Here is a 19,446-nt window from a genome sequence, read left to right on the forward strand (position 1 = left end):
ATTTTGTTTCCCTCTCAGAGGGTTGTGTGACTTTGGAACGCTTTGCCTCAAAAGACAGTGGAGTCAAGGCCATTGTATATTTTTAATACAGAGATGGCTAGATCCTTGTTAACCAAGGGAATCAAAAGTTATTGTAGCTAACTAGGAATGTGGAGTTTGAAACAGAAACAGATCAGTCATGGGGAGGCAATGGCCGAGTGGTATTATTGCTGTTAATCCAGAGATCCAGATAACATTCTGGGGACTTGGGTTCAGTTCCTGCCACAGCGGTTGGTGGAATTTGAATTCAGTGAATGTCTGGAATTAAGAATCTAATGACATTCATGAAACTGATTGTCAGAAAACCCATCTGGTTCACTGATGTCCTTTAGAGAAGGAAGTGTCTTCCTTATCTGACCTGGCCTACATGTGACTCCTGACCCACAGCAATGTGATGGACTCTTAACTGCCCTCTGGGCAATTAGGGATGTGTAATAAATGCTACCTTGCCAGCGATGCCCTCATTCCGTGAATGAATAAAGAAAAAAAACTTAGAGTGGTGGAATAGGCTTCAGAGACTGAACTGAAAATGTGTTGCTGGAAAAGCGCAGCAGGTCAGGCAGCATCCAAGGAGCAGTAGAATCGACGTTTCGGGCATGAGTCCTTCTTCCTGCTCCTTGGATGCTGCCTGACCTGCTGTGCTTTTCCAGCAACACATTTTCAGCTCTGATCTCCAGCATCTGCAGTCCTCACTTTCTCCTCAGAGACTGAGCCACCATTTTCTTCTCCTAATTCATGTGCAATGCTGAACACAACTTGTAACAGCCATACACACCTAAAGGTCCCAGATACAATCTTCCGATTCCAATTTCAGTACAGGGGGAGGTAGGAGTAGAATTAGATTAGACTCCCCACAGTATGTAAACAGGCCGTTCTGCCCAATAAGTCCACATCAACCCTCCAAAAAGTCTCCCACCCAGACCCATTCCCCTACATTTACTTCTGCCTAATGCACCTAACACTATGGGCAATGTAGCAAGGCCAATTCACCTGACCTGCATATCTTTGGATTGTGGGAGGAAACCAGAGCACCCAGAGGAAACCCATACAGACACGGGGAGAATGTGCAAACTCCTGAGGTTGGAATCGAACCCAGGTTCCTGGTGCTGTAAGGCAGCAGTGCTAACCACTGAGCAACTGTGTTGCCCTAGAATTAGAATTCCATTTTATTGTCATGTGTACTCAAGTAGAGGGGTACAGGAGCACAGTGAAAAGTGTGCAAAGTCAGCATTTCCGGCGCCATCTTCGGTACAAAGGTATCTAGGAGCAAAGCCAAGCAGGCTTCCTGCTGCCAATTATTCACTGATACACACTGAGAGATGCTTTAATACTGTGTGAGGAAAGATTGGGCTTGAATTTGCAGGCATTCGCAAATTTTAGTTCTCTGCCAACACTTAATGTCAAGGTTCATGCATGACAGGCATTCAGTTGGGCAAGGTGCCATTGACAGTTTTTTAATGTGATAGAGAGGAAAGTGGACAAAGGAATTGGTTGTGAATTCGCTTGCTATCACAACCCCGGACAATTGAATGGCTAAACTGCTCCGGATCTGAGTGAAGATTCCATTTTAGCATTGGAACTTTAAAAATGTTTCCATGACATCCACAAGGCCATAAAAATGTTCTCATTCACAAGCTTTGCAAGATCTTTTTGACACTTTTTAACCTGATTACACTTTTTTTTCAGTCTCAATCTCTGAACATCACTGTGTAAAACTAATGTCTGCTAATGGCAACTCATGCAAGTTAAATGGTGTTATGCTATAGAAAAGTGGGATATAGTGTTACTGTTCACAGGGCACTGAGGTTGGAGGAAGTGAGGACTGCAGATGCTGTAGATCAGAGTGGAGAGTGTGGTGCTGGAAAAGCACAATAGGTCAGGCAGCATCCAAAGAACAGGAGAATCGCTGTTTTGGGCATATGCCCTCATTCCTGATGAAAGGCTTATGCCCAAAACGTTGATTCCCTTGCTCCTTGGATGCTGCTTGACTTGCTGTGCTTTTCCAGCACCTTACTCAGGTCACTGAAGATGTCAAGTTTATGTTTGGCAGTAGATAGAATCTTGAACTGCACAGACAGAGTAATAAGGAATGAATTTTGAGGCTATTTGATATTTGAACAACAGCAATTATCCATGTGCAGTTTTGCAAGAACACTCGAAACCTATTTGACTCTTGTTTTCATATTTAGTTATTAAACAGAATTCTGATTTACAAACCTTTGTTTGCTGAATCTCTTCAAACTGTGCAAATGTAGAAAACAGGTGTTTTTTTAAAAACAGGAAATATTGGCTGAAAGAACAATAGTCCTTACCTCAGAGAATCCCAAAAGCTCTTTTAGTTCCTCAATCTCTTTGCCCTTCAGATCCAACTGCCCCTTTAACCCACTTGTACTTGCTGCTACAATGTTTTCTCTGGTGATTTGTTCCTTGGACTGAAATTGAAGAAAGTGTCTCATTCAGATAAACCTACAGGATTGATGAATCTCTGATTTACAATCACCTGTATTTACAGACATGATCTCATACAGGAGTGTAATTTTAAGATCCAAAATTCAAACATTTCCTGCATTTATGAATGGCTCTTTTATATTGTCCCTCATTATATTCCAACTTGCGGACAGGACGACTTGCAAATGAACTCCAGAATGGAACCCATTCGCAATGTGGGGACTGCCAGTATAGCAAAAGTAACAGAGGTGTCACTAAGGATAGGGGAGCCCAGAATGAAAAGGAATTCATGTGGAGGGGGCATAGAGATGCAAATAATTCCTCTGTGTAAAGGAGCACTCAGAGTGAAAGAAGTGTCTTTTGCGAAGGGGTTTCAGTGTGAGGAGTGTATTTGTGTATAAAGAAATCAGTGACATAAAGGACTCCCTATGGAGTGTTGGTCATGGACCAGTCTTTCTCAGGGAATAATATGAAGGGTATCAATATAGAAGAAATCAATTTAATATTTATTGGGAGGGATGTTTGTTTTCGGAAGGGAGCTGGTACAGACCATTGAAATGTTCCTAACTTTGTCCCTGAGGAGTGAACATGCTGTTCTATGCCAGGCCAGAACATTTTGCTTCAGTTAATAGATTCTACCACATGTAGTTCACTCCTGTAATTAGTGGGTTTGGAAAAAACAATGAAATATTTGTTAAATTAGAATTTTAAAAATACATTCTGATCATTCGATATGGTAGGAAGCTGCAATAAAACTGGGAAACATTCGGAATGCAGAGACAGGAGGTTGCTTGGTGATGGAGTGGCCATTTATTTCTAGTAAATCCCAATTTGTAAATGGGAATTTTATTAAAGGCTCTATGATTTAGGAGAAGGGTCAACTGTAGGTAGGACCTGTACCAAGTTGGGGAGAAGTAATTATATAAAGTATGGAGATGAGAGATGTGACAGGAGCATTGGGAAAGGGTACCTATGTGAAGTTAGAGGTGGGGAACGTGAAGATCTTTAGGAGAGAGTTGCGTACACATCTTTGCCAGTTGGGTGTTTCTTGTTGTAATTTTCAGTATTTCTGGATCTGTTTCATACCTGTTAGACCAATTCTTTAGAACTTGCCATTTTTGGGCATATCATATCAGCCTCCAATACACCACATTATCTCTTCCACATGCAAGTGACTTATCAGTCCATACACAGTAGAGACAGTGCATGCTACATTACAAGTTTAGTCCATCAGGCCTTCAGTCTCAAACCAGACAACAACACGCTAGAAACATTGGCAAGCACTCCTGAGCTTAGCTCCAGAAATTAAAATGAACTTTATTTGGAGCACACTTGAAGTACTCTGCACAGCTGCAGCTTCCATATTGCAATGAAGAACATTTAAAATGATTGATAAGTATGAGACCAAAGCAAAAGATTATAAGTATCGGGAAAGACTTTACCCCAGAACAATCTGGGATGCACCTTGAGAGAAAAGAATGCCAAGGGGTAACCTGACATTGGTCTTCATGAATTCAATAAGCTAGTAGTGGAATGAGTATTTCCACTTGTGGGGAGACCATAATTAGGAACTATGAATATAAAGTAGTCACTAATAAATCCAATAGAGAGTTCAAGAGAAAACTCTATATCTATAGGGTGGTAATTGTATTACCATAATGAGTGATTGAGGAAAATAGGATTCATTTGAAGAAAAGCTAAATAAGGACATGGGGGAATAGTAATAGAAGGATTTGTTGAATCTGTTACATGAGGGTGCTTCTAAGAAGGCTCACTTGAAGCATCAATAACAGCATTGAGTAGGTGCTGAATGGCTGATGTCTGTGCCAGAGCCTTGATGTAATCAAGTGAAGGACAACTTTACTGGTGAAGGGCTTATTTATCACCAGGGGAATGGTGAAACAGTAATTTCAGCAGCTGACCAAGTGCAAACTTCAAATTAATCTACAAAACTCACAATTGGGATTTTTTTTTCTCTCTCGCACAATATTTGTTTTGAATGAATATGGAGGTGTAACACAGTGTTTCATGGGAGTTTGCACAAATGATTGATAAAGTTTTGTCTGTCAAAGTGAAATCTTAGATATGGGCCTGGATTTTTGTTTTTGTGGAGCCAAATGACTGTATGGAGCCTTTAAAAATGTGAACAAAACACGAATATGGAAGTCCTGCCACAGATTCACTTTGTGTCAGGAGAGGAAAAGGGGCTTTGAGCAATTCACATAAGATGGCAATCTGAACCATCAGAGCCATTTGAATTAAGTAATGAGTTCTGGTTGACCACATTCAGTCTATTGTACGGTTTTTAAAAAAATTCTAAGGTCCTTAATCTGCACAAGAGTGGCACAGCGGTTAGCACTGCTGCCTCACAGTGCCAGGGACCTGAGTTCAGTTTCAGCCTCAGGCAACTGTTGCCCATTCTCCCCATGACTACATGGGTTTCCTCCGGGTGCTCCGGTTTCCTCCCGCAATCCAAAGATGTGCAGGTTAGGGTGGATTGGCCATGCTAAATTGCACATAGTGTAGGATGTGTAGGTTAGGTGCATTAGTTAGGGTAAAAATTCTGGATCAGTGGTGCTGGGAGAGCACAGCAGTTCAGGCAGCATCCAAGGGGGAAAGGGTCTGGGTGGGTGGGTTACTCTTCGGAGGGTCGGTGTAAACTTGACCTGTTTCCACACTGTAGGGGTTCCATGAATTGCTTGTCTTGAAGGGTGTTTTATTATAATTTCAAATTTTTCAAAATTCCCAACTGTTTAGATAAAATCAAGCTTAAATCAAGTGTTTTTTTAAAGGAATGACCTATTTTAATTGACAGGGCAAATACTATAGAATAGAAAGAATGTCAATTCTCTGTAATTTAATTAGAGTCCTTCGATGACATTTTGTCAATTATTACGTCATTATGAATATTTGGCTGTATTTCAAAAGCCATAATTATCTCAGTGAGGGTTTTAAGATCATAGTTCTGTTAACAATGTAAAGTGGCAGTTAACAAATTAGTTATTTTTGATGTAGAGTCTGAATAGAAGTTTATTTTTATGAGACTGAACACGAGGAACAATATGATTTTGTTTCATGAATGGGAGTTCGTTTCACTATCAAGCTTGTACATGAGAAAACTGCATTCGTTGTTGGATGTTTTATTCCCATCTTCACATGATTCCCAGGGACTGTCAAGTCTGTCTTGTGTATATGGCTATGTGTGGGCACGGGACTTGAGGCACCTCATATGCTACCTGGGTGTTTGAGTTGGCACAGAGGGCCAATGGAGAGTGTTAGTTGGCCTTGACCCTGAGTGGTGGAGTTAGGTGTGAGAGATGAGGACTAAAGACCTTAACCATTTCTAAAAAAAGAGTAGGGACACAGTCACAGAGAACCAAAATAAAACAAAGATGATGGATGCTGCAAATCTGAAGCAAAAACAGAAATTGCTTCTTCGGAACAGTTCTGAAGTGGGATCACTAGAATCAAAACATTAACTCTCTTTTCTCTCCACAAACACTCCCAGTTTCTCCAGCAAATTTCCTTTTGGTCCCAGAGAACCAAAATAGGCCTTTGCACAGTTAATATCAACACTTGCCCATCCCAATCGCATCTAGAATCTATTTCCAAGGCCAACATACCAGAATCTATCCCAATACACCTTCCTGACTTTAATTGGGTCTCACAGAGTGTTCTAAACTGAGGCAAGGAAGACTACTAACTTCAGAAACTTCCCATATTTAGCTACCCACCTTGATGGTAAATATCCGTTTCATAATGTCCAATCAGTGAATGAGATCTTCATAAAGTGTTACTCAAGTCAGAATCTAAATCTCTCTGATTTTCGCATCAGAGAGCGGCGGGAGCTGGGCGGAAGTGAAGGCAGAGCGCAAAGCCGGTCGGGAAGGTAAGTGATTGTTATTTGAGTGGGTGTGTTCTAGACCCCAGGTTCTACAAAGTAGGGCCTTCGTCCCTCCTCCTCTAACCTAAATTAAAAGTCCACAGACTTGCCCCAAAAAAAGGGTCCAAGGAAGTTCCTGTGGATTGAAGAGTGAGGCTTTAGCTCAGGAGTCTTTGACAAGGAGGTTGAGTGAAGTGATTACGCCACAGTTGAAGAGGGTGAAGACATGACTGCCAAGCTGGTTCAGTGTGCTACGTGCTTGATGCGGGAGGTCAACGACTCTGGTGTGTCTGGCTCATATAAATGTGGAAAGTGTGTACAAGTTCAGCTACTGACAGAGCATATTGCAGCACTGATGAAAGAACTCGAGGGGCCTTAGGCTCGTCCGAGAGAACGAGATTTTTCTGGATAAGACCTTCAGCGAGGTTATTACACCAATCATGCTAGAAGAGAGCAGACGATGAGGAAGGCAGAGAGGAGACAGGTGCAAGAGACCCCAGGGAAAGTACCTGTCAGGAACAAGTTGAATCTTTTGGAAACAGTAGAGACAGATGACACTGCCAGTCTGCGAGGCGGCCAGGTCTGTCAATCAAAAGTTGGCATGGAGACAGAGCGGAAGAGTCGGACATCGCACAGAGCCGTGGTAATAGGGGACTCCATCCTGAGAGGAACTGACCGGGGTTTTTGTGGCAGCAGGCGGGACTTAAGGATGGTGTGTTGTCTTCCTGGTGCCAGAGTTAAAGACATCACTGACAGAGTGCAGGAAATCCTCAAGGACGAGGGTGAAGAGCCAGAAGTGGTGGTATATGTCGGCACAAATGATGTCAGGAAGAAGAGGAGGAACATACTACAGCGGGACTTCGGAGAACTAGGAAGAAGGCTGAAAAGCAGGACGTCTAAGGTGGTTATCTCTGGTTTGCTTCCAGTTCCTCGGGCTGGTGAGGCCAGAAACAGGGAGATAATGGACTTGAACATGTGGCTGGGGAACTGGTGCAGGAAGCAAGGATTTAAATTCTTGGATCACTGGGGTATGTTTTGTGGTAAGCATAAATTCTACAAGAGAGACAGTTTGCACCTTAATAGGTTAGGGACCAGCATTCTGGCAGGCAGCTTTGCTACTGCAACACAGCTACGTTTAAACTAAGTAGCGGGGAGAGGGGACAAACTGGATGTTTAAGAAGGAAATTGGAGGGAAAGTTACAACAAGGGAAGTCAAACAAGACAACTGTGTCAATGAGGCAGAAAACTCAGAAAGGGATCATGCTGTAAGGTTGAGTGAAATAGGAGTTGATGGGAAGGGTGAAGGCAGTAACAAATTAAAAGTACTATACATGAATGCATGAAGCATTAGAAATAAGATGGATGTGTGCAGTTCTATTCTCCAAATTTGAGGAAAGACATTCTGGCTATTGAGGGAGTGCAGCGTAGGTTCACGAGGTCAATTCCTAGATTGGCGAGATTACCTTACTCTGAAAGACTGGAGCGACTGGGCTTGTATAGCCTTGAGTTTAGAAGACTGAGAGGGGATCTCATTGAGACATATAAGATTATTAAAGGATTGGACACTCTGGCAGCAGGAAACATGTTTCCGCTGATGGGTGAGTGCTGAACCAGAGGACACAGCTTAAAAATACGGGGTAGGCCATTTAGGGCAGAGATGAGGAGAAACTTCTTCACCCAGAGAGTGGTGGCTGTGTGGAATGCTCTGCCCCAGAGGGCAGTGGAGGCCCCGTCTCTGGATTCATTTAAGAAAGAGTTGGATAGAGCTCTCAAGGATTGTGGAATCAAGGGTTAGGGAGATAAGGCAGGAACAGGATACTGATTATGGATGATCAGCCATGGTCATATTGAATGGTTCTGCAAGCTCGAAGGGCAGAATGGCCTACTCCTGCACCTACTGTCTATAAAGAGAAAAGACATTCTCAATTATTTTGGCAACTATCCAGTTTTCAAGAGTTTGCATTTGACATGAGTTACATCCAGAAAACTGCATTTCAATGTGAGTAATTGTACAAAGCACTTACCTTTAAAGAAAATATTTCACTTGAACACAATAAAACAGTATAATCAGTCCTATCTTTGCCAGTAAATAAATATCTGAATAACACCATTTAATTCCAAGAGAAGTGATAATGAGTTTATTTCATCTCAGCAAAACCCTTGTCATGCTGCTTTCATGCATAAGATAAATAACAAGAGAAGCAACGACACCAGCTATAGATCATAGCGTCCAATTATTAAGTTTTCATTTTGCCTTTTGTGCTGTTGCATTGCAGTCAGCAAGGATCTTTCTTCAGCAGTTTGGAGACCGATGTTGATCATCACTGGATTGAACTGTTTGGCTTTTGAGTCAAAAAGAGTAAATGTGAGAGGGACTTAATATTGTGCCACAAAGTGACATGGTCATATTTCTCAAGCACCATCATTGACAAATATTTATAAAGGAGAGGAAATGTGTTATCTTATAACGAAAGCATCCTATCCCAATGCATCACAGCTTGGTATGGCAAATGTTCTGCCCAAGACTGCAAGAAATTACAGAGAGGAGTGAATGCAGCCCAATCCATCACACAGACCAGCCTTCAATTCCATTGACTCCCTTTATACCTCCTGCTGCCTCAGGAAAACAGCCAACATAATTAAAGACTTCTCCCATTCCAGTTCTACTCTCTTCCACCCTCTTCTGTTGGGCAGAAGATATAAAAGTTTGAAAACACATATCAACAGATTCAAGAACAGGTTATTCCCTACTGTCACTGGACTTTTGAATGGAACTCTCATATATTAGACTTGATCTTTCTCTTCACCTTCTCTGTCACTGTAAACTATATTCTACAGTCTCTTCTATTACCCTGATGTACTTACGTAGGGTATAACTTATCTGGTTAGCACGCAAAACTATACTTTTCACAGGAACAGTAATAAATCAAATCAAATTGTAATGTTATATATTGCATTAAAAAGTGCAAGAATATATTCTTCAGTAACAACAAACAACTTTATTCCAAAAGCTATGTTTGTTAAAATAAATTTTTATCATTTGATAGAGATTAAACTATATGTTGTCCATTATTTTCTGACACCATTTGATCATTTTCTTTCATTGGCAATCATTTCACATTAATTCTTTATTCTAGTCTCAGGTAAACATTAACTTCTGCCATCAGAATAAGAGAAATTTGACACTTTTGACATTGCGCATGTTGGAGGGGGAGGTGAGGCGTTACCCTGGGATATTTAGAATGAAACTATCAGGTGAGCTTATTGCATTGTCTATCTGCCAGGACTCACCTGCACTCAGACACCTTTGTTTTCTTTGAAGAAGTAGGTTATTTCACCCGTCCCTGAGAGGGAATAAACCCTGTTTTATATGTTGAAATTGTACTTAAATCTGCTTAACTCGGTCTGAGATCAAATCTCATTCTGAACAAAGATGTGACATGAGAGTGCTCAGACAATGGAAGGCCGGTATGCCTGTGGAATTTTAAATATTATGTCGGGCAACTGCTTGGAGTTTTTAGAAGACAAATTACTTTAAGGAAATGAATCCTAGATTAAAGAAATGGCGGAAATCAGTTCCAGTAGTGAGTAAATAAGTACAGGTTGTACTGCTATAACACATATTTTGTCAGCGCGAATTGGCTGTAACATAATTGGCGAATTGTGAACATTGCTTGGATAACATGAACTTTCTACTGAATGGGTATAGCAATTTTCTATAGTGATCTTGTACAGTACGATTTTCTATCGCGGTTTTCCATAGCGTGATTTTCTATAGCGCGAGTTTGCAGAGGAACACAACCATCACGTTGGAGCAGAATGACCTGTATATCTGCCCCAGTGTATGTGTGTCCAATCCATGTGTAAGCCTCAGTGCATGAGGCTCAATTGCATGTCAATCGAATAGGATGCAACATTCAAAAGAATAAAATGGTTAGAGGAGTAAAATTAATTCGCAAATCACTCAATCCCCTGTCTCTGTATTTACCTGCCAGCAGCATTGTGTAAAAGTTATTGCAGTCAAAATATGGAGGAATCGAATCTCAGACACAGTACAGGGGAATGCCATCTCATTTTTTTAATATACTATTAAAAGTGCACAGTTAGGTTTGGCATGTTAAGGTGAAGGTAGATTCGGCAGTGTAATGTCTTATGGCACAGAGTGGTCTAAAGTGATTAATCCTGGTGTAGTTTGCATGAGCAAACTTGATGTGTGTTTCCTTTTCTCTGTTACAGGGCCAGTAGCTGTGATCAGTGGTGAGGAAGATTCTGGAAGCCCACTCCACCACATCAACCATGGGATTATTACACCCTCATCCATGGATGTTGGACCAGACGCTGTTGTTATTGGGATGACCCGGATCCCAGTGATTGAAAATCCTCAGTATTTCCGTCAGGCTCACAGCCTCGGGAAATATCCAGAGACATGTAAGTACAATTGTATTTGAGTCATTAAAACAATGTGCATCATCTGCCATAATTACCTTTGCTGTGCAACACTCAATAATAAATAGTAGGCGCACATGTGAACACCAAAACACTGTAAAAAACGATTTGGCAGTCAGTAGCAGTACCAAACCCTGTAAGGCACCGCCTTTGGATTGGAGAGTTTGGAATGGAGATTGTAATCTGTCTCAGAAAGTGTTGATCAAGACTGATCTGAAGTCTAGTGAGTCTCAACTTTGGAGAACAGCAGCAGGTTGTTTCTTTGTCATGTTTTATTATAAGCCAAGAAAACTGAACCACAACTTTCCAGAAAGTAACTGGGTGCATTCATGTGACTGCTGTTTGACTAAATTTTTGTTAATTATGTGACAGTTTCTTTAGAGGGGGCCTTCCAATTGCCAGAGAAATAATGCCAGTATAGATTGCCATCTTTCACAGCTTTGCTGTTAAAGGCCAGATAAGGAGGCACTGACTTCCTGGAGAGGGAACGGGAAAGGAGATAAGATTTGGAAGTCCCACTATATTTCTAACTGATTTATGAAAAGACCCTTGTAAACATATGTGCCTGTTAACAGCGCTCAGTAAGCTGGCAAGTCAATAAAAACGTGCACCTGAGAAAACAGTCCTGAATAGGGGCCAAAGCCACTGCTTCATACCAAATGTTGAATCCTTTTGTTACATCTGGAATTTCCAATTTCTAATAGCTTTTCAGGTGACATTTAGCAATGAAGATTTTGTTTCTCTGTAAATATTGAGATACTCTGTTTGACATACAATAGATAGTGACACCGAGTGTGAAGTGGGACATGAACCTGCCTATATCGAATATTCCATCAATTATGAAGGAATAAGCTGAAATTCACTAAAGTGGATTTGTAGTGTTGGAGTTTTTTGTTAAAATACAAAATTGAGCTCTGCTTGTGTAAAATGTATAGGTAAATGTTTCTTCTTCCAAGATTTTGAAACTTTCCAGTATTTTGATGTGCACTATGATTGACTAGCCAAAGGAGCCAGATAGCAAGCCACAACAAATTAACCATATACCATGTTTTCGACACAAATTTCTATATAAAACGATTATTCCAATAGGCATTTTTTTCGTAAGAAAGCAACACACAGAATCAGAAAATGTCAACAAAGCAGCAAGGGGCGTGCCTGCTAAGCATTCACCCCACTGTGATCTCCATCACTTGCACAGTGCACAAGGTTCGATCATTTCCAATGTTATCATCATCATTGGAGCTACTTTTCCTTTGAAGACTGCATCCGATAGTATCTATTTAGATGCCACATATAAGCGACCAATCTCAGTAATAGCACAAATTCTCACAAGCAATGGGCAAATAGTAAGCTAGCCACAACTTCTAAAAGCCATAACCTCTTCACATTAAAATGTTCTGAGCTAAGGATTGTAGCTGCAACATTAAGCGAGTACAGATTGAATCCTATGTAAGGGTCTACAAGAGCCTGACATTACACTTAAGCATCTGAATAACTATTTCCAACTGAAACCAGCCTGCAATAACATCAATATACAAATCCTTGGTACTTTCTAGGAGAAGTTATTGGGTCTTGCTGCTTTCCTATTCAGGTGGTGGACTGACATGTAGTTGTAGACGCACAGCCCCAGAGTTGCACTTTCAATGATGAGGAATGATTGTTCTGCACACTTGTGAACTTCAGAAAACATGGAGGAATCATTCAATAAACCCTGACTTTCATGATCATATCTGTCATCATGTGCGAGTGTAAATATGGAATTGATTCAATGGCTTCTCCTTCGAAACGCCAACAGTAAGCAACTAAGAACATAGGAAGGGGAGTAGGCTATTTAGCCCTTTAACCTGTTCCACCATTCAATGAGATCACGACCGATCTGTAGCCAAACTCCCTAATACCTACCTTTGGCTGACAGCCTTTAAAACCTTGGCTTAACAAAAACAATCTATTTCAGATTCAAAATTAATAACTGATCCAGCATCCACTAATATTTGTGGAAGAGAGTTCAATCACCCATTGTGTATGGAAGTTCTTCCTAACATCTTCCTTAAGTGTGAATGGTCTGGCAATAATTCTCAAACTGTGCTCTCTCATCCTAAATCCCCAGCCAGTGAAAATAATTTATCTTTATCCACCATGATTTTTCCTGTTAATATCTTGAAGACTTTGATCAGATCACTTTTAACCTTCTAAATTCTAGAGAAAACAGGTCTAATTTGTATAATCTCTCCTCATGGTTAACCCCTGAAGTCCAGGTATTATTTTTTTAAACCTACATTGTACTCCTTCAAAAGTCAATGTGTCCTTCCTAAGGTGTGGTGCCCAGGTCTTGCCCACAGTACTCCAAGTGAGGTCTAACCAGGGTTTTGTGTAACTGCAGCATTACTTCTGCATCCCTTGTACTCTAGTCCTCTTGATATAAAAGCCAGCATTTCATTAGCTTTCTTGATTATTTTCTGCACCTATTTATAACATTTTAAAGATCTATGTACCTGAACCCCAAGACTATTTGGACAGCTACCTTATTTAACTTTGTGCCATCTTGATAGTACCCTAATCTATCCTTTTTCAGTCCAAAATGAATAACCTCATACTTGCTCACATTGAACTCCATCTGCCACTGTCTTGCCTATTCTCTTAGTCTGTCACTATCCCTTTGTAATTTCATACTACCATCTACACTGTCTATAATGCTGCTTAACTTGCTATCACCCATAAATTTGGAGATATAAATTTCTATGCCATTATTCAAGAAGTGAATGAATAAATGAATAACTGAGGCTCCAAAACAGATCCACGTGGGAAACCATCATCACAATTTTGAATGCTGCAGCTGTGGATAACTCACTATCCTTAGCTGATGCAGTAATAAAACTTAGAACATAGAACATAGTACATTACAGCGCAGTACAGGCTCTTCAGCCCTCGATGTTGCGCCGACCAGTGGAACCAATCTGAAGCCTATCTAACCTACACTTTTCGTCCATATGCCCATCCAATGACCATTTAACTGCCCTTACAGTTGGCAAGTCTACTACTGTTGCAGGCAGTATGTTCTACGCCCCTACTACTCTCTGAGTATAGAAATTACCTCTGTCATCTGTCCGATATCTATCACCCCTCAATTTAAAGCTATATCCCCTCATGCTAGCCATCGCCTATCCAAGGAAAAAGGCTCTCACTGTCCGATCTAGTTAACCCTCTAATTATCTTATATGTCTCAATTAAGTCACCTCTCAACCTTCTTCTCTCTAACGAAAACACCCTCCAGTCCCTCAGCCTTTCCTCATAAGACCTTCCCTCCATACCAGGCAATGTCCTAGTAAATCTCCTCTCAACCCTTTCTAAAGCTTCCACATTCTTCCTATAATGTGGTGACCAGAACTGTACACAATACTCCAAATGTGGCCACACGAGAGTTTTGTACAGCTGCAGCGTGACCTCATGGTCTCGAAACTCAATCCCTCTACCACTAAAAGCTAACACACTGTATGCCTTCTTAACAACTCTGTCAACCTGGTTGGCAACTTCCAAGGATCTATACACCTGGACACCAAAATCTCTATGCACATCTACGTTACTAAGAATCTTACCATTAGCCCAGTACCCTGCATTCCTGTTACTCCTTCCAAAGTGAATCACCTCACACTTTTCCGCATTAAACTCCATTTGCCACATCTCAACCCAGCTCTTCAGCTTATCAATGTCTGTCTGTAACCTACAACATCCTTCATCACTATCTACAAGTCTACTGACCATAGTGTCATCCGCAAATTTACTAATCCATCCTTCTATGCCCTCATCCAGGTCATTTATAAAAATGACAACAAACAGTGGATCCAAAACAGATCTTTGTGGTAACCCACAAGTCACTGAATTCCAGGATGATTATTTCCCATCAACCATCATCCTCTGTCTTCTTTCAGCTGGCCAATTTCTGATCCAAACCACTAAATCACCCTCATACCCATGTTTCCGTATTATGTACAACAGCCTACTGGGGGGATCCTTATCAAATGCCTTATTGAAATCCATATATACCACATCCACTGCTTTATCCTCATCTATCTGTTTGGTCACCTTCTCAAAAAACTCAATAAGGCATCACCTACCCTTCACAAAACTGCGTTGACTATCCCTAATCAACTTTTTCCTTTCTAGATGATTATAAATCCTGTTCTTATAACATTTTTCCTATACTTTATGAACAGCCAAAGTAAAGCTCACAGGTCTATAATTTCCAGGGTTGTCTGTCCTCCCCTTCTCGAACAAGGGAACAAGGGAACAACATTTATTATCCTCCAGTCTTCTGGCACTATTCCTGCTTACAATAATGATATGAAGATGAAAGCCATAGGCTTGACAATCTCCTCTCTGACTTCCCAGAGAATCTGAGGATAAATCCCATCTGGCCCAGGAGACTTATCTATTTTTACACTTTCCAGAATTGTTAATACCGCCTCCTTATGCATCTCAATCCCATCTAGTCTAGTAGCCTGTATCTCAGTATTCTCCACAACCACATTGTCTTTTTCTAGTGTGAATACTGTCTAAAAGTATTCATTTAGTGCTTCCCCTATCTCCAATGACTCCAAACACAACTTCGCACTGCTGTGTTTGGCTGGCCCTAATCTTACTCAAGTTATTCTTTTATTCCCAATATACCTGTAGAAAGCCTTTGGGTTTTCCTTGATCCTATCCGCCAACAACTTCCTATGTCCCCTCCTGGCTCTTCTTAGTCTCTCTTTTGGTCTTTCCTGGCTAACTTGTAACTCTCAAGCACCCTAAATGAGGCATCGCATCTCATCGTAACATAAGCCTTCTCCTTCCTCTTTACAAGAGATTCAACTTCCTTAGTAAACTATGGCTCCCGCACTCAACAATGTCCTCCCTGCCTGACCGGTACATACTTATCAAGGACCCGCAGTAGCTGTTCCTTGAATAAGGTCCAATTTTCAACTGTGTCCATCCCCTGCAGTTTCCTTCCCCATGCATCCTTAATCTTGCCTAATCACATCATAATTGCCTTTCCCCCAGTTATGAATTTTACACTGCGGTAACTTGCAGAAGTAAGCTATTCACCCATTATGCTCATGTTAGTACTATCTCTTCACTTGGGACTGTCTATCTTTATCCGAATTCCTAACCCATTCCAGGTAAGCTTCACATTATTCATTTTAAAATGCTTAACCAATCCCCTTTTAAATACTTTTATTGCCTTTCTCTTAAAATATTCCATGTACTACTAATCCACAATGTGATATAATTCTTAAAGTGATTGTCCTCAGTTTGGGCCACATTTCCAAAACAGTGAAAACAGCATTTCTCTACTCCCACAAATCTATTCAGAATATTAGACATCTCGTTTTGATTTCTGCTGCATGTTTTTGCATTTGAATAAAAAAAGTTCCAATTCTTGAAACTTTCCCTCAATAGCTGCATTTCCTCTTTTTAGCCGTCACTGTGGTCAATCTATCTGTTACTCCATTTTGTCCATGATAATGAGCTACTGCAATTTTCCAAAATGGGTTTCAACAGTACCTTGCTCACTTTTTTTCTTCAATTTTGTCCTGTGTAATGTCCAAAATCTAAATTTATTCCAATTTTTAATTGCACTTCTAAAGATCTGTGTTTTTTTTCATTCTATATCTCTGTCACTTTGCTTTAACTCTCACTATTTATCGCACATACCCCTTCTGTCATTCCAGAATTTATTACTTCACTGCTGCCCTAAATTAGGGATGTTTACAACATAGACAGAAACCATTCAGTCCACCATGACTTTCCTGTGTCTGACCATTCATCTGATCACATTCCTCTATGCTTTCCTGACGTTTTTTTTGCTCAGGCATTTTCCACTTCTTGTTTAAACATATTCATCAATTCTTCTTTATCTACTATTTCCACTCAGATATTCCATGTCGGAATGGTTTTCTCCCCTTACCATGTCAAAACATCACACACGGTTGAATACCTATCTATGCTTTCTTGCAACCTTCTGCATTATCCTTCACAATTTGATATCAGCAAGCATGCATATTCTTCCATTGGTGCCTACATCAAAAGTATTACTTGGAACGGAAAGCAAAAGCAATGCCAGAACTGATCCTGGAGCACAGGATGAGCAATGCGCATCCATTTACCTGATCTCATTGTTTTTCATCTTTCTATCCATGCAGTGCGTTCTTTTTGTTATTATGTCCTTGAAGTTCCAGAGCACATCTCTTCTTTGGAACGCTTTCAATTACTTTCCAAAAACCATCTGTTGGATATTCTTTGTTTATATGTCCTGTAATTTCCACAAAGCAAACAAATTAATTAGTTAAATGTGACCCTTGTTCTACAAATTAATGTTGACAGTCCTCAATTAGTCCATTTCTCTCCACAACATATTGAAAACACATGACAAAGACTGCAAAGAATCTTTAGATAGATGAGACATGTAGATGTCTGGCGTTAGTTGGCAGGGTAAGGAAATTTCACCCCGACTAGCCGTAAAATAGAAAAGTTACTTCAAAGCAATGAGAGGATTGATCTGGTCACTGGATCAATCTGTCTGAAAATAATACAATGAATGGAATTCCCCGATAATGGCTTGATCAGGAGAAACTAAAAGATGCTTTTTGTATTCTTGATTGCCTTGAGGAATTTGAGCATTGAGGTTGGTAACAAGATCCAACCCCTGACTCTAGCAACATTGCATTGCTGGAAATGTGACATCCTCCAAATTAATCAGGTGATCAACATTCTGTATCTTGAGAGACTTGGTAGAAAGTCTCCTAAACTCTTGGTGGTGAACCAGCCAGTGTCAGTAGTTCTCTGTGTCAGCTGATCAATGTAACAAGGTCCCAGAGTATGAGAGTGATTGGGTCATGTTTGAAAGGTGACTATAATGTCTTGCTTTAAGTAGATTGTGCTGAATTCCTGGGGGGATGGTTAATATATGAGCTACCTAATGTCTGGAACACGTTCCTCAGTAGTTAGAATTATGCAGAAAATTATTTGAATGGGTGCATCAGCCATTGACTGCAATCAAGTTTCACAAGTCACTTGGACTGTTAATTAACAATGTAAAGATGTCATCTTTCAGACATTATGAAGCCTCCGTGCTCTCTGCACACCAAGACTGATCACTTGTGTCACAGGTGCAAAGAGGCTAAACACCTGAAAATTATCAAAGCTGCATGAAGCACATTCAGACCTTGCTTTGTCCTTCATCCTTGACTGATTAATTAGTAAGAACAGTGGCTTGCTGTTAACAGGAATCACAGTATTGAGCATGTATTCTCCAGGCATCGAGATTCAGTGATGATTTGGTATGTAAAGAAAACAATAAACGCTTTCAAATCTGCAGCCTCAACACCATGCTGGATGATAGAGTTCTGTGGATGTTGAGTTATCCTTTACCTGACACCTGCAAACCTACAACAGATTTTTGGCCTCTACTTAAATCATTCATTTTCAGTGAAAGGTCCATGCACCATTCCAAAAATACTTTGGATCATGAAAAGCACAGCTGAAAAATGTGTTGCTGGAAAAGTGCAGCAGGTCAGGCAGCATCCAAGGAGCAGGAGAATTGACGTTTCGGGCATAAGCCCTTCTTCAGGAAAAGATCTGCAGTCCTCACTTTCTTCTCATGAAAAGCACAGGTCCAGGCCAGCTACTCAGTGCAAAATTAAACACAAGCAAACAGGGTAAATCATATCATGGAATCACAGAAGCATTACCATGCAAAAAGAAGCCATTCAATCCATCATAACTGCATGTGCGTTTTGAATAATTATCATTACCCATCATCAATTTCCTGCTTTTACCTCATGACATTGCACATTATGTCAAAACATGCTGTAGATGTTAAGCAGAGGCCAGAGAGAGACAAATGTCTGATTTTTGCTCAGTTCCGGTTTCCAGACTGCTAGATTTCCAGGTGTGGATACTGTACCTGTATACGTGGAACTTCTGAATTTAACCTTAGACTGGAAGGATTATTAGGGGAAACCATTATTAAACCATCTCTCATTTGATAAGTTGGGGTTAGTAATTTTCTGTCAAGAGAAATATATCCCAAGTGTACTTTAATTTTCTAGGTGTTGATTTTAAGCTCTGATTACTGATCACTCAGCAAAAAAAATTAGATTATTATGGATCAATTTGTTAAAGTGTTATTGTTGGCTTGGAGCCAGTACAAAGCTGACAATAACCCCAGAGTCCTTCTTAATATTCGAGATGAGATTGTAAGTTGGGAAACCGCTGTCAGCAGAAAGGATATGGTCACCATTCTGCTACTTAGAAAGAACTGCACTATGTCTATAAGTTAGCTCGCTGAGTTTGAAGATTTTGTTTTCAGACTTTTCATCAGCAAACTAGGTATCAGTGAGAGTCTCTAAGAAAAAGAACTGGATATGACATCACCCACTTTAAGAAACCAAGGCCTATAAACAGACAGGCGGGACATACCACCAGTGCTTCACGAGAGACTCTCAGTGATGATGGTACCTAGTATGGTGATGAAACATCTGAAAACAAACCTTCCAGCTCAATGAGCTAACTTACATACTTATCATCAACCTGAGCTACAAAACTTTTCAAAAATTACGAACTGCAATAAGAATAAAAATAACAGTATAGGC

General features: G+C 40.5%; 1 protein-coding gene across 1 annotated transcript in view; it reads left to right on the top strand.

Moving 5' to 3' along the window:
• LOC132834137 (NT-3 growth factor receptor-like) overlaps positions 1-19,446 on the top strand; it is a 771,032-nt gene that overhangs the window by 571,048 nt on the left and 180,538 nt on the right. The window contains exon 12 of the mRNA XM_060852772.1: positions 10,607-10,798. Coding sequence (XP_060708755.1) covers positions 10,607-10,798 — 192 coding nt within the window. The remainder of the gene's footprint in view (positions 1-10,606; positions 10,799-19,446) is intronic.

The sequence above is a fragment of the Hemiscyllium ocellatum genome, chromosome 39 (genome assembly GCF_020745735.1).
Source record: "Hemiscyllium ocellatum isolate sHemOce1 chromosome 39, sHemOce1.pat.X.cur, whole genome shotgun sequence".
In the NCBI taxonomy this organism is placed as follows: Eukaryota; Metazoa; Chordata; class Chondrichthyes; order Orectolobiformes; family Hemiscylliidae; genus Hemiscyllium; species Hemiscyllium ocellatum.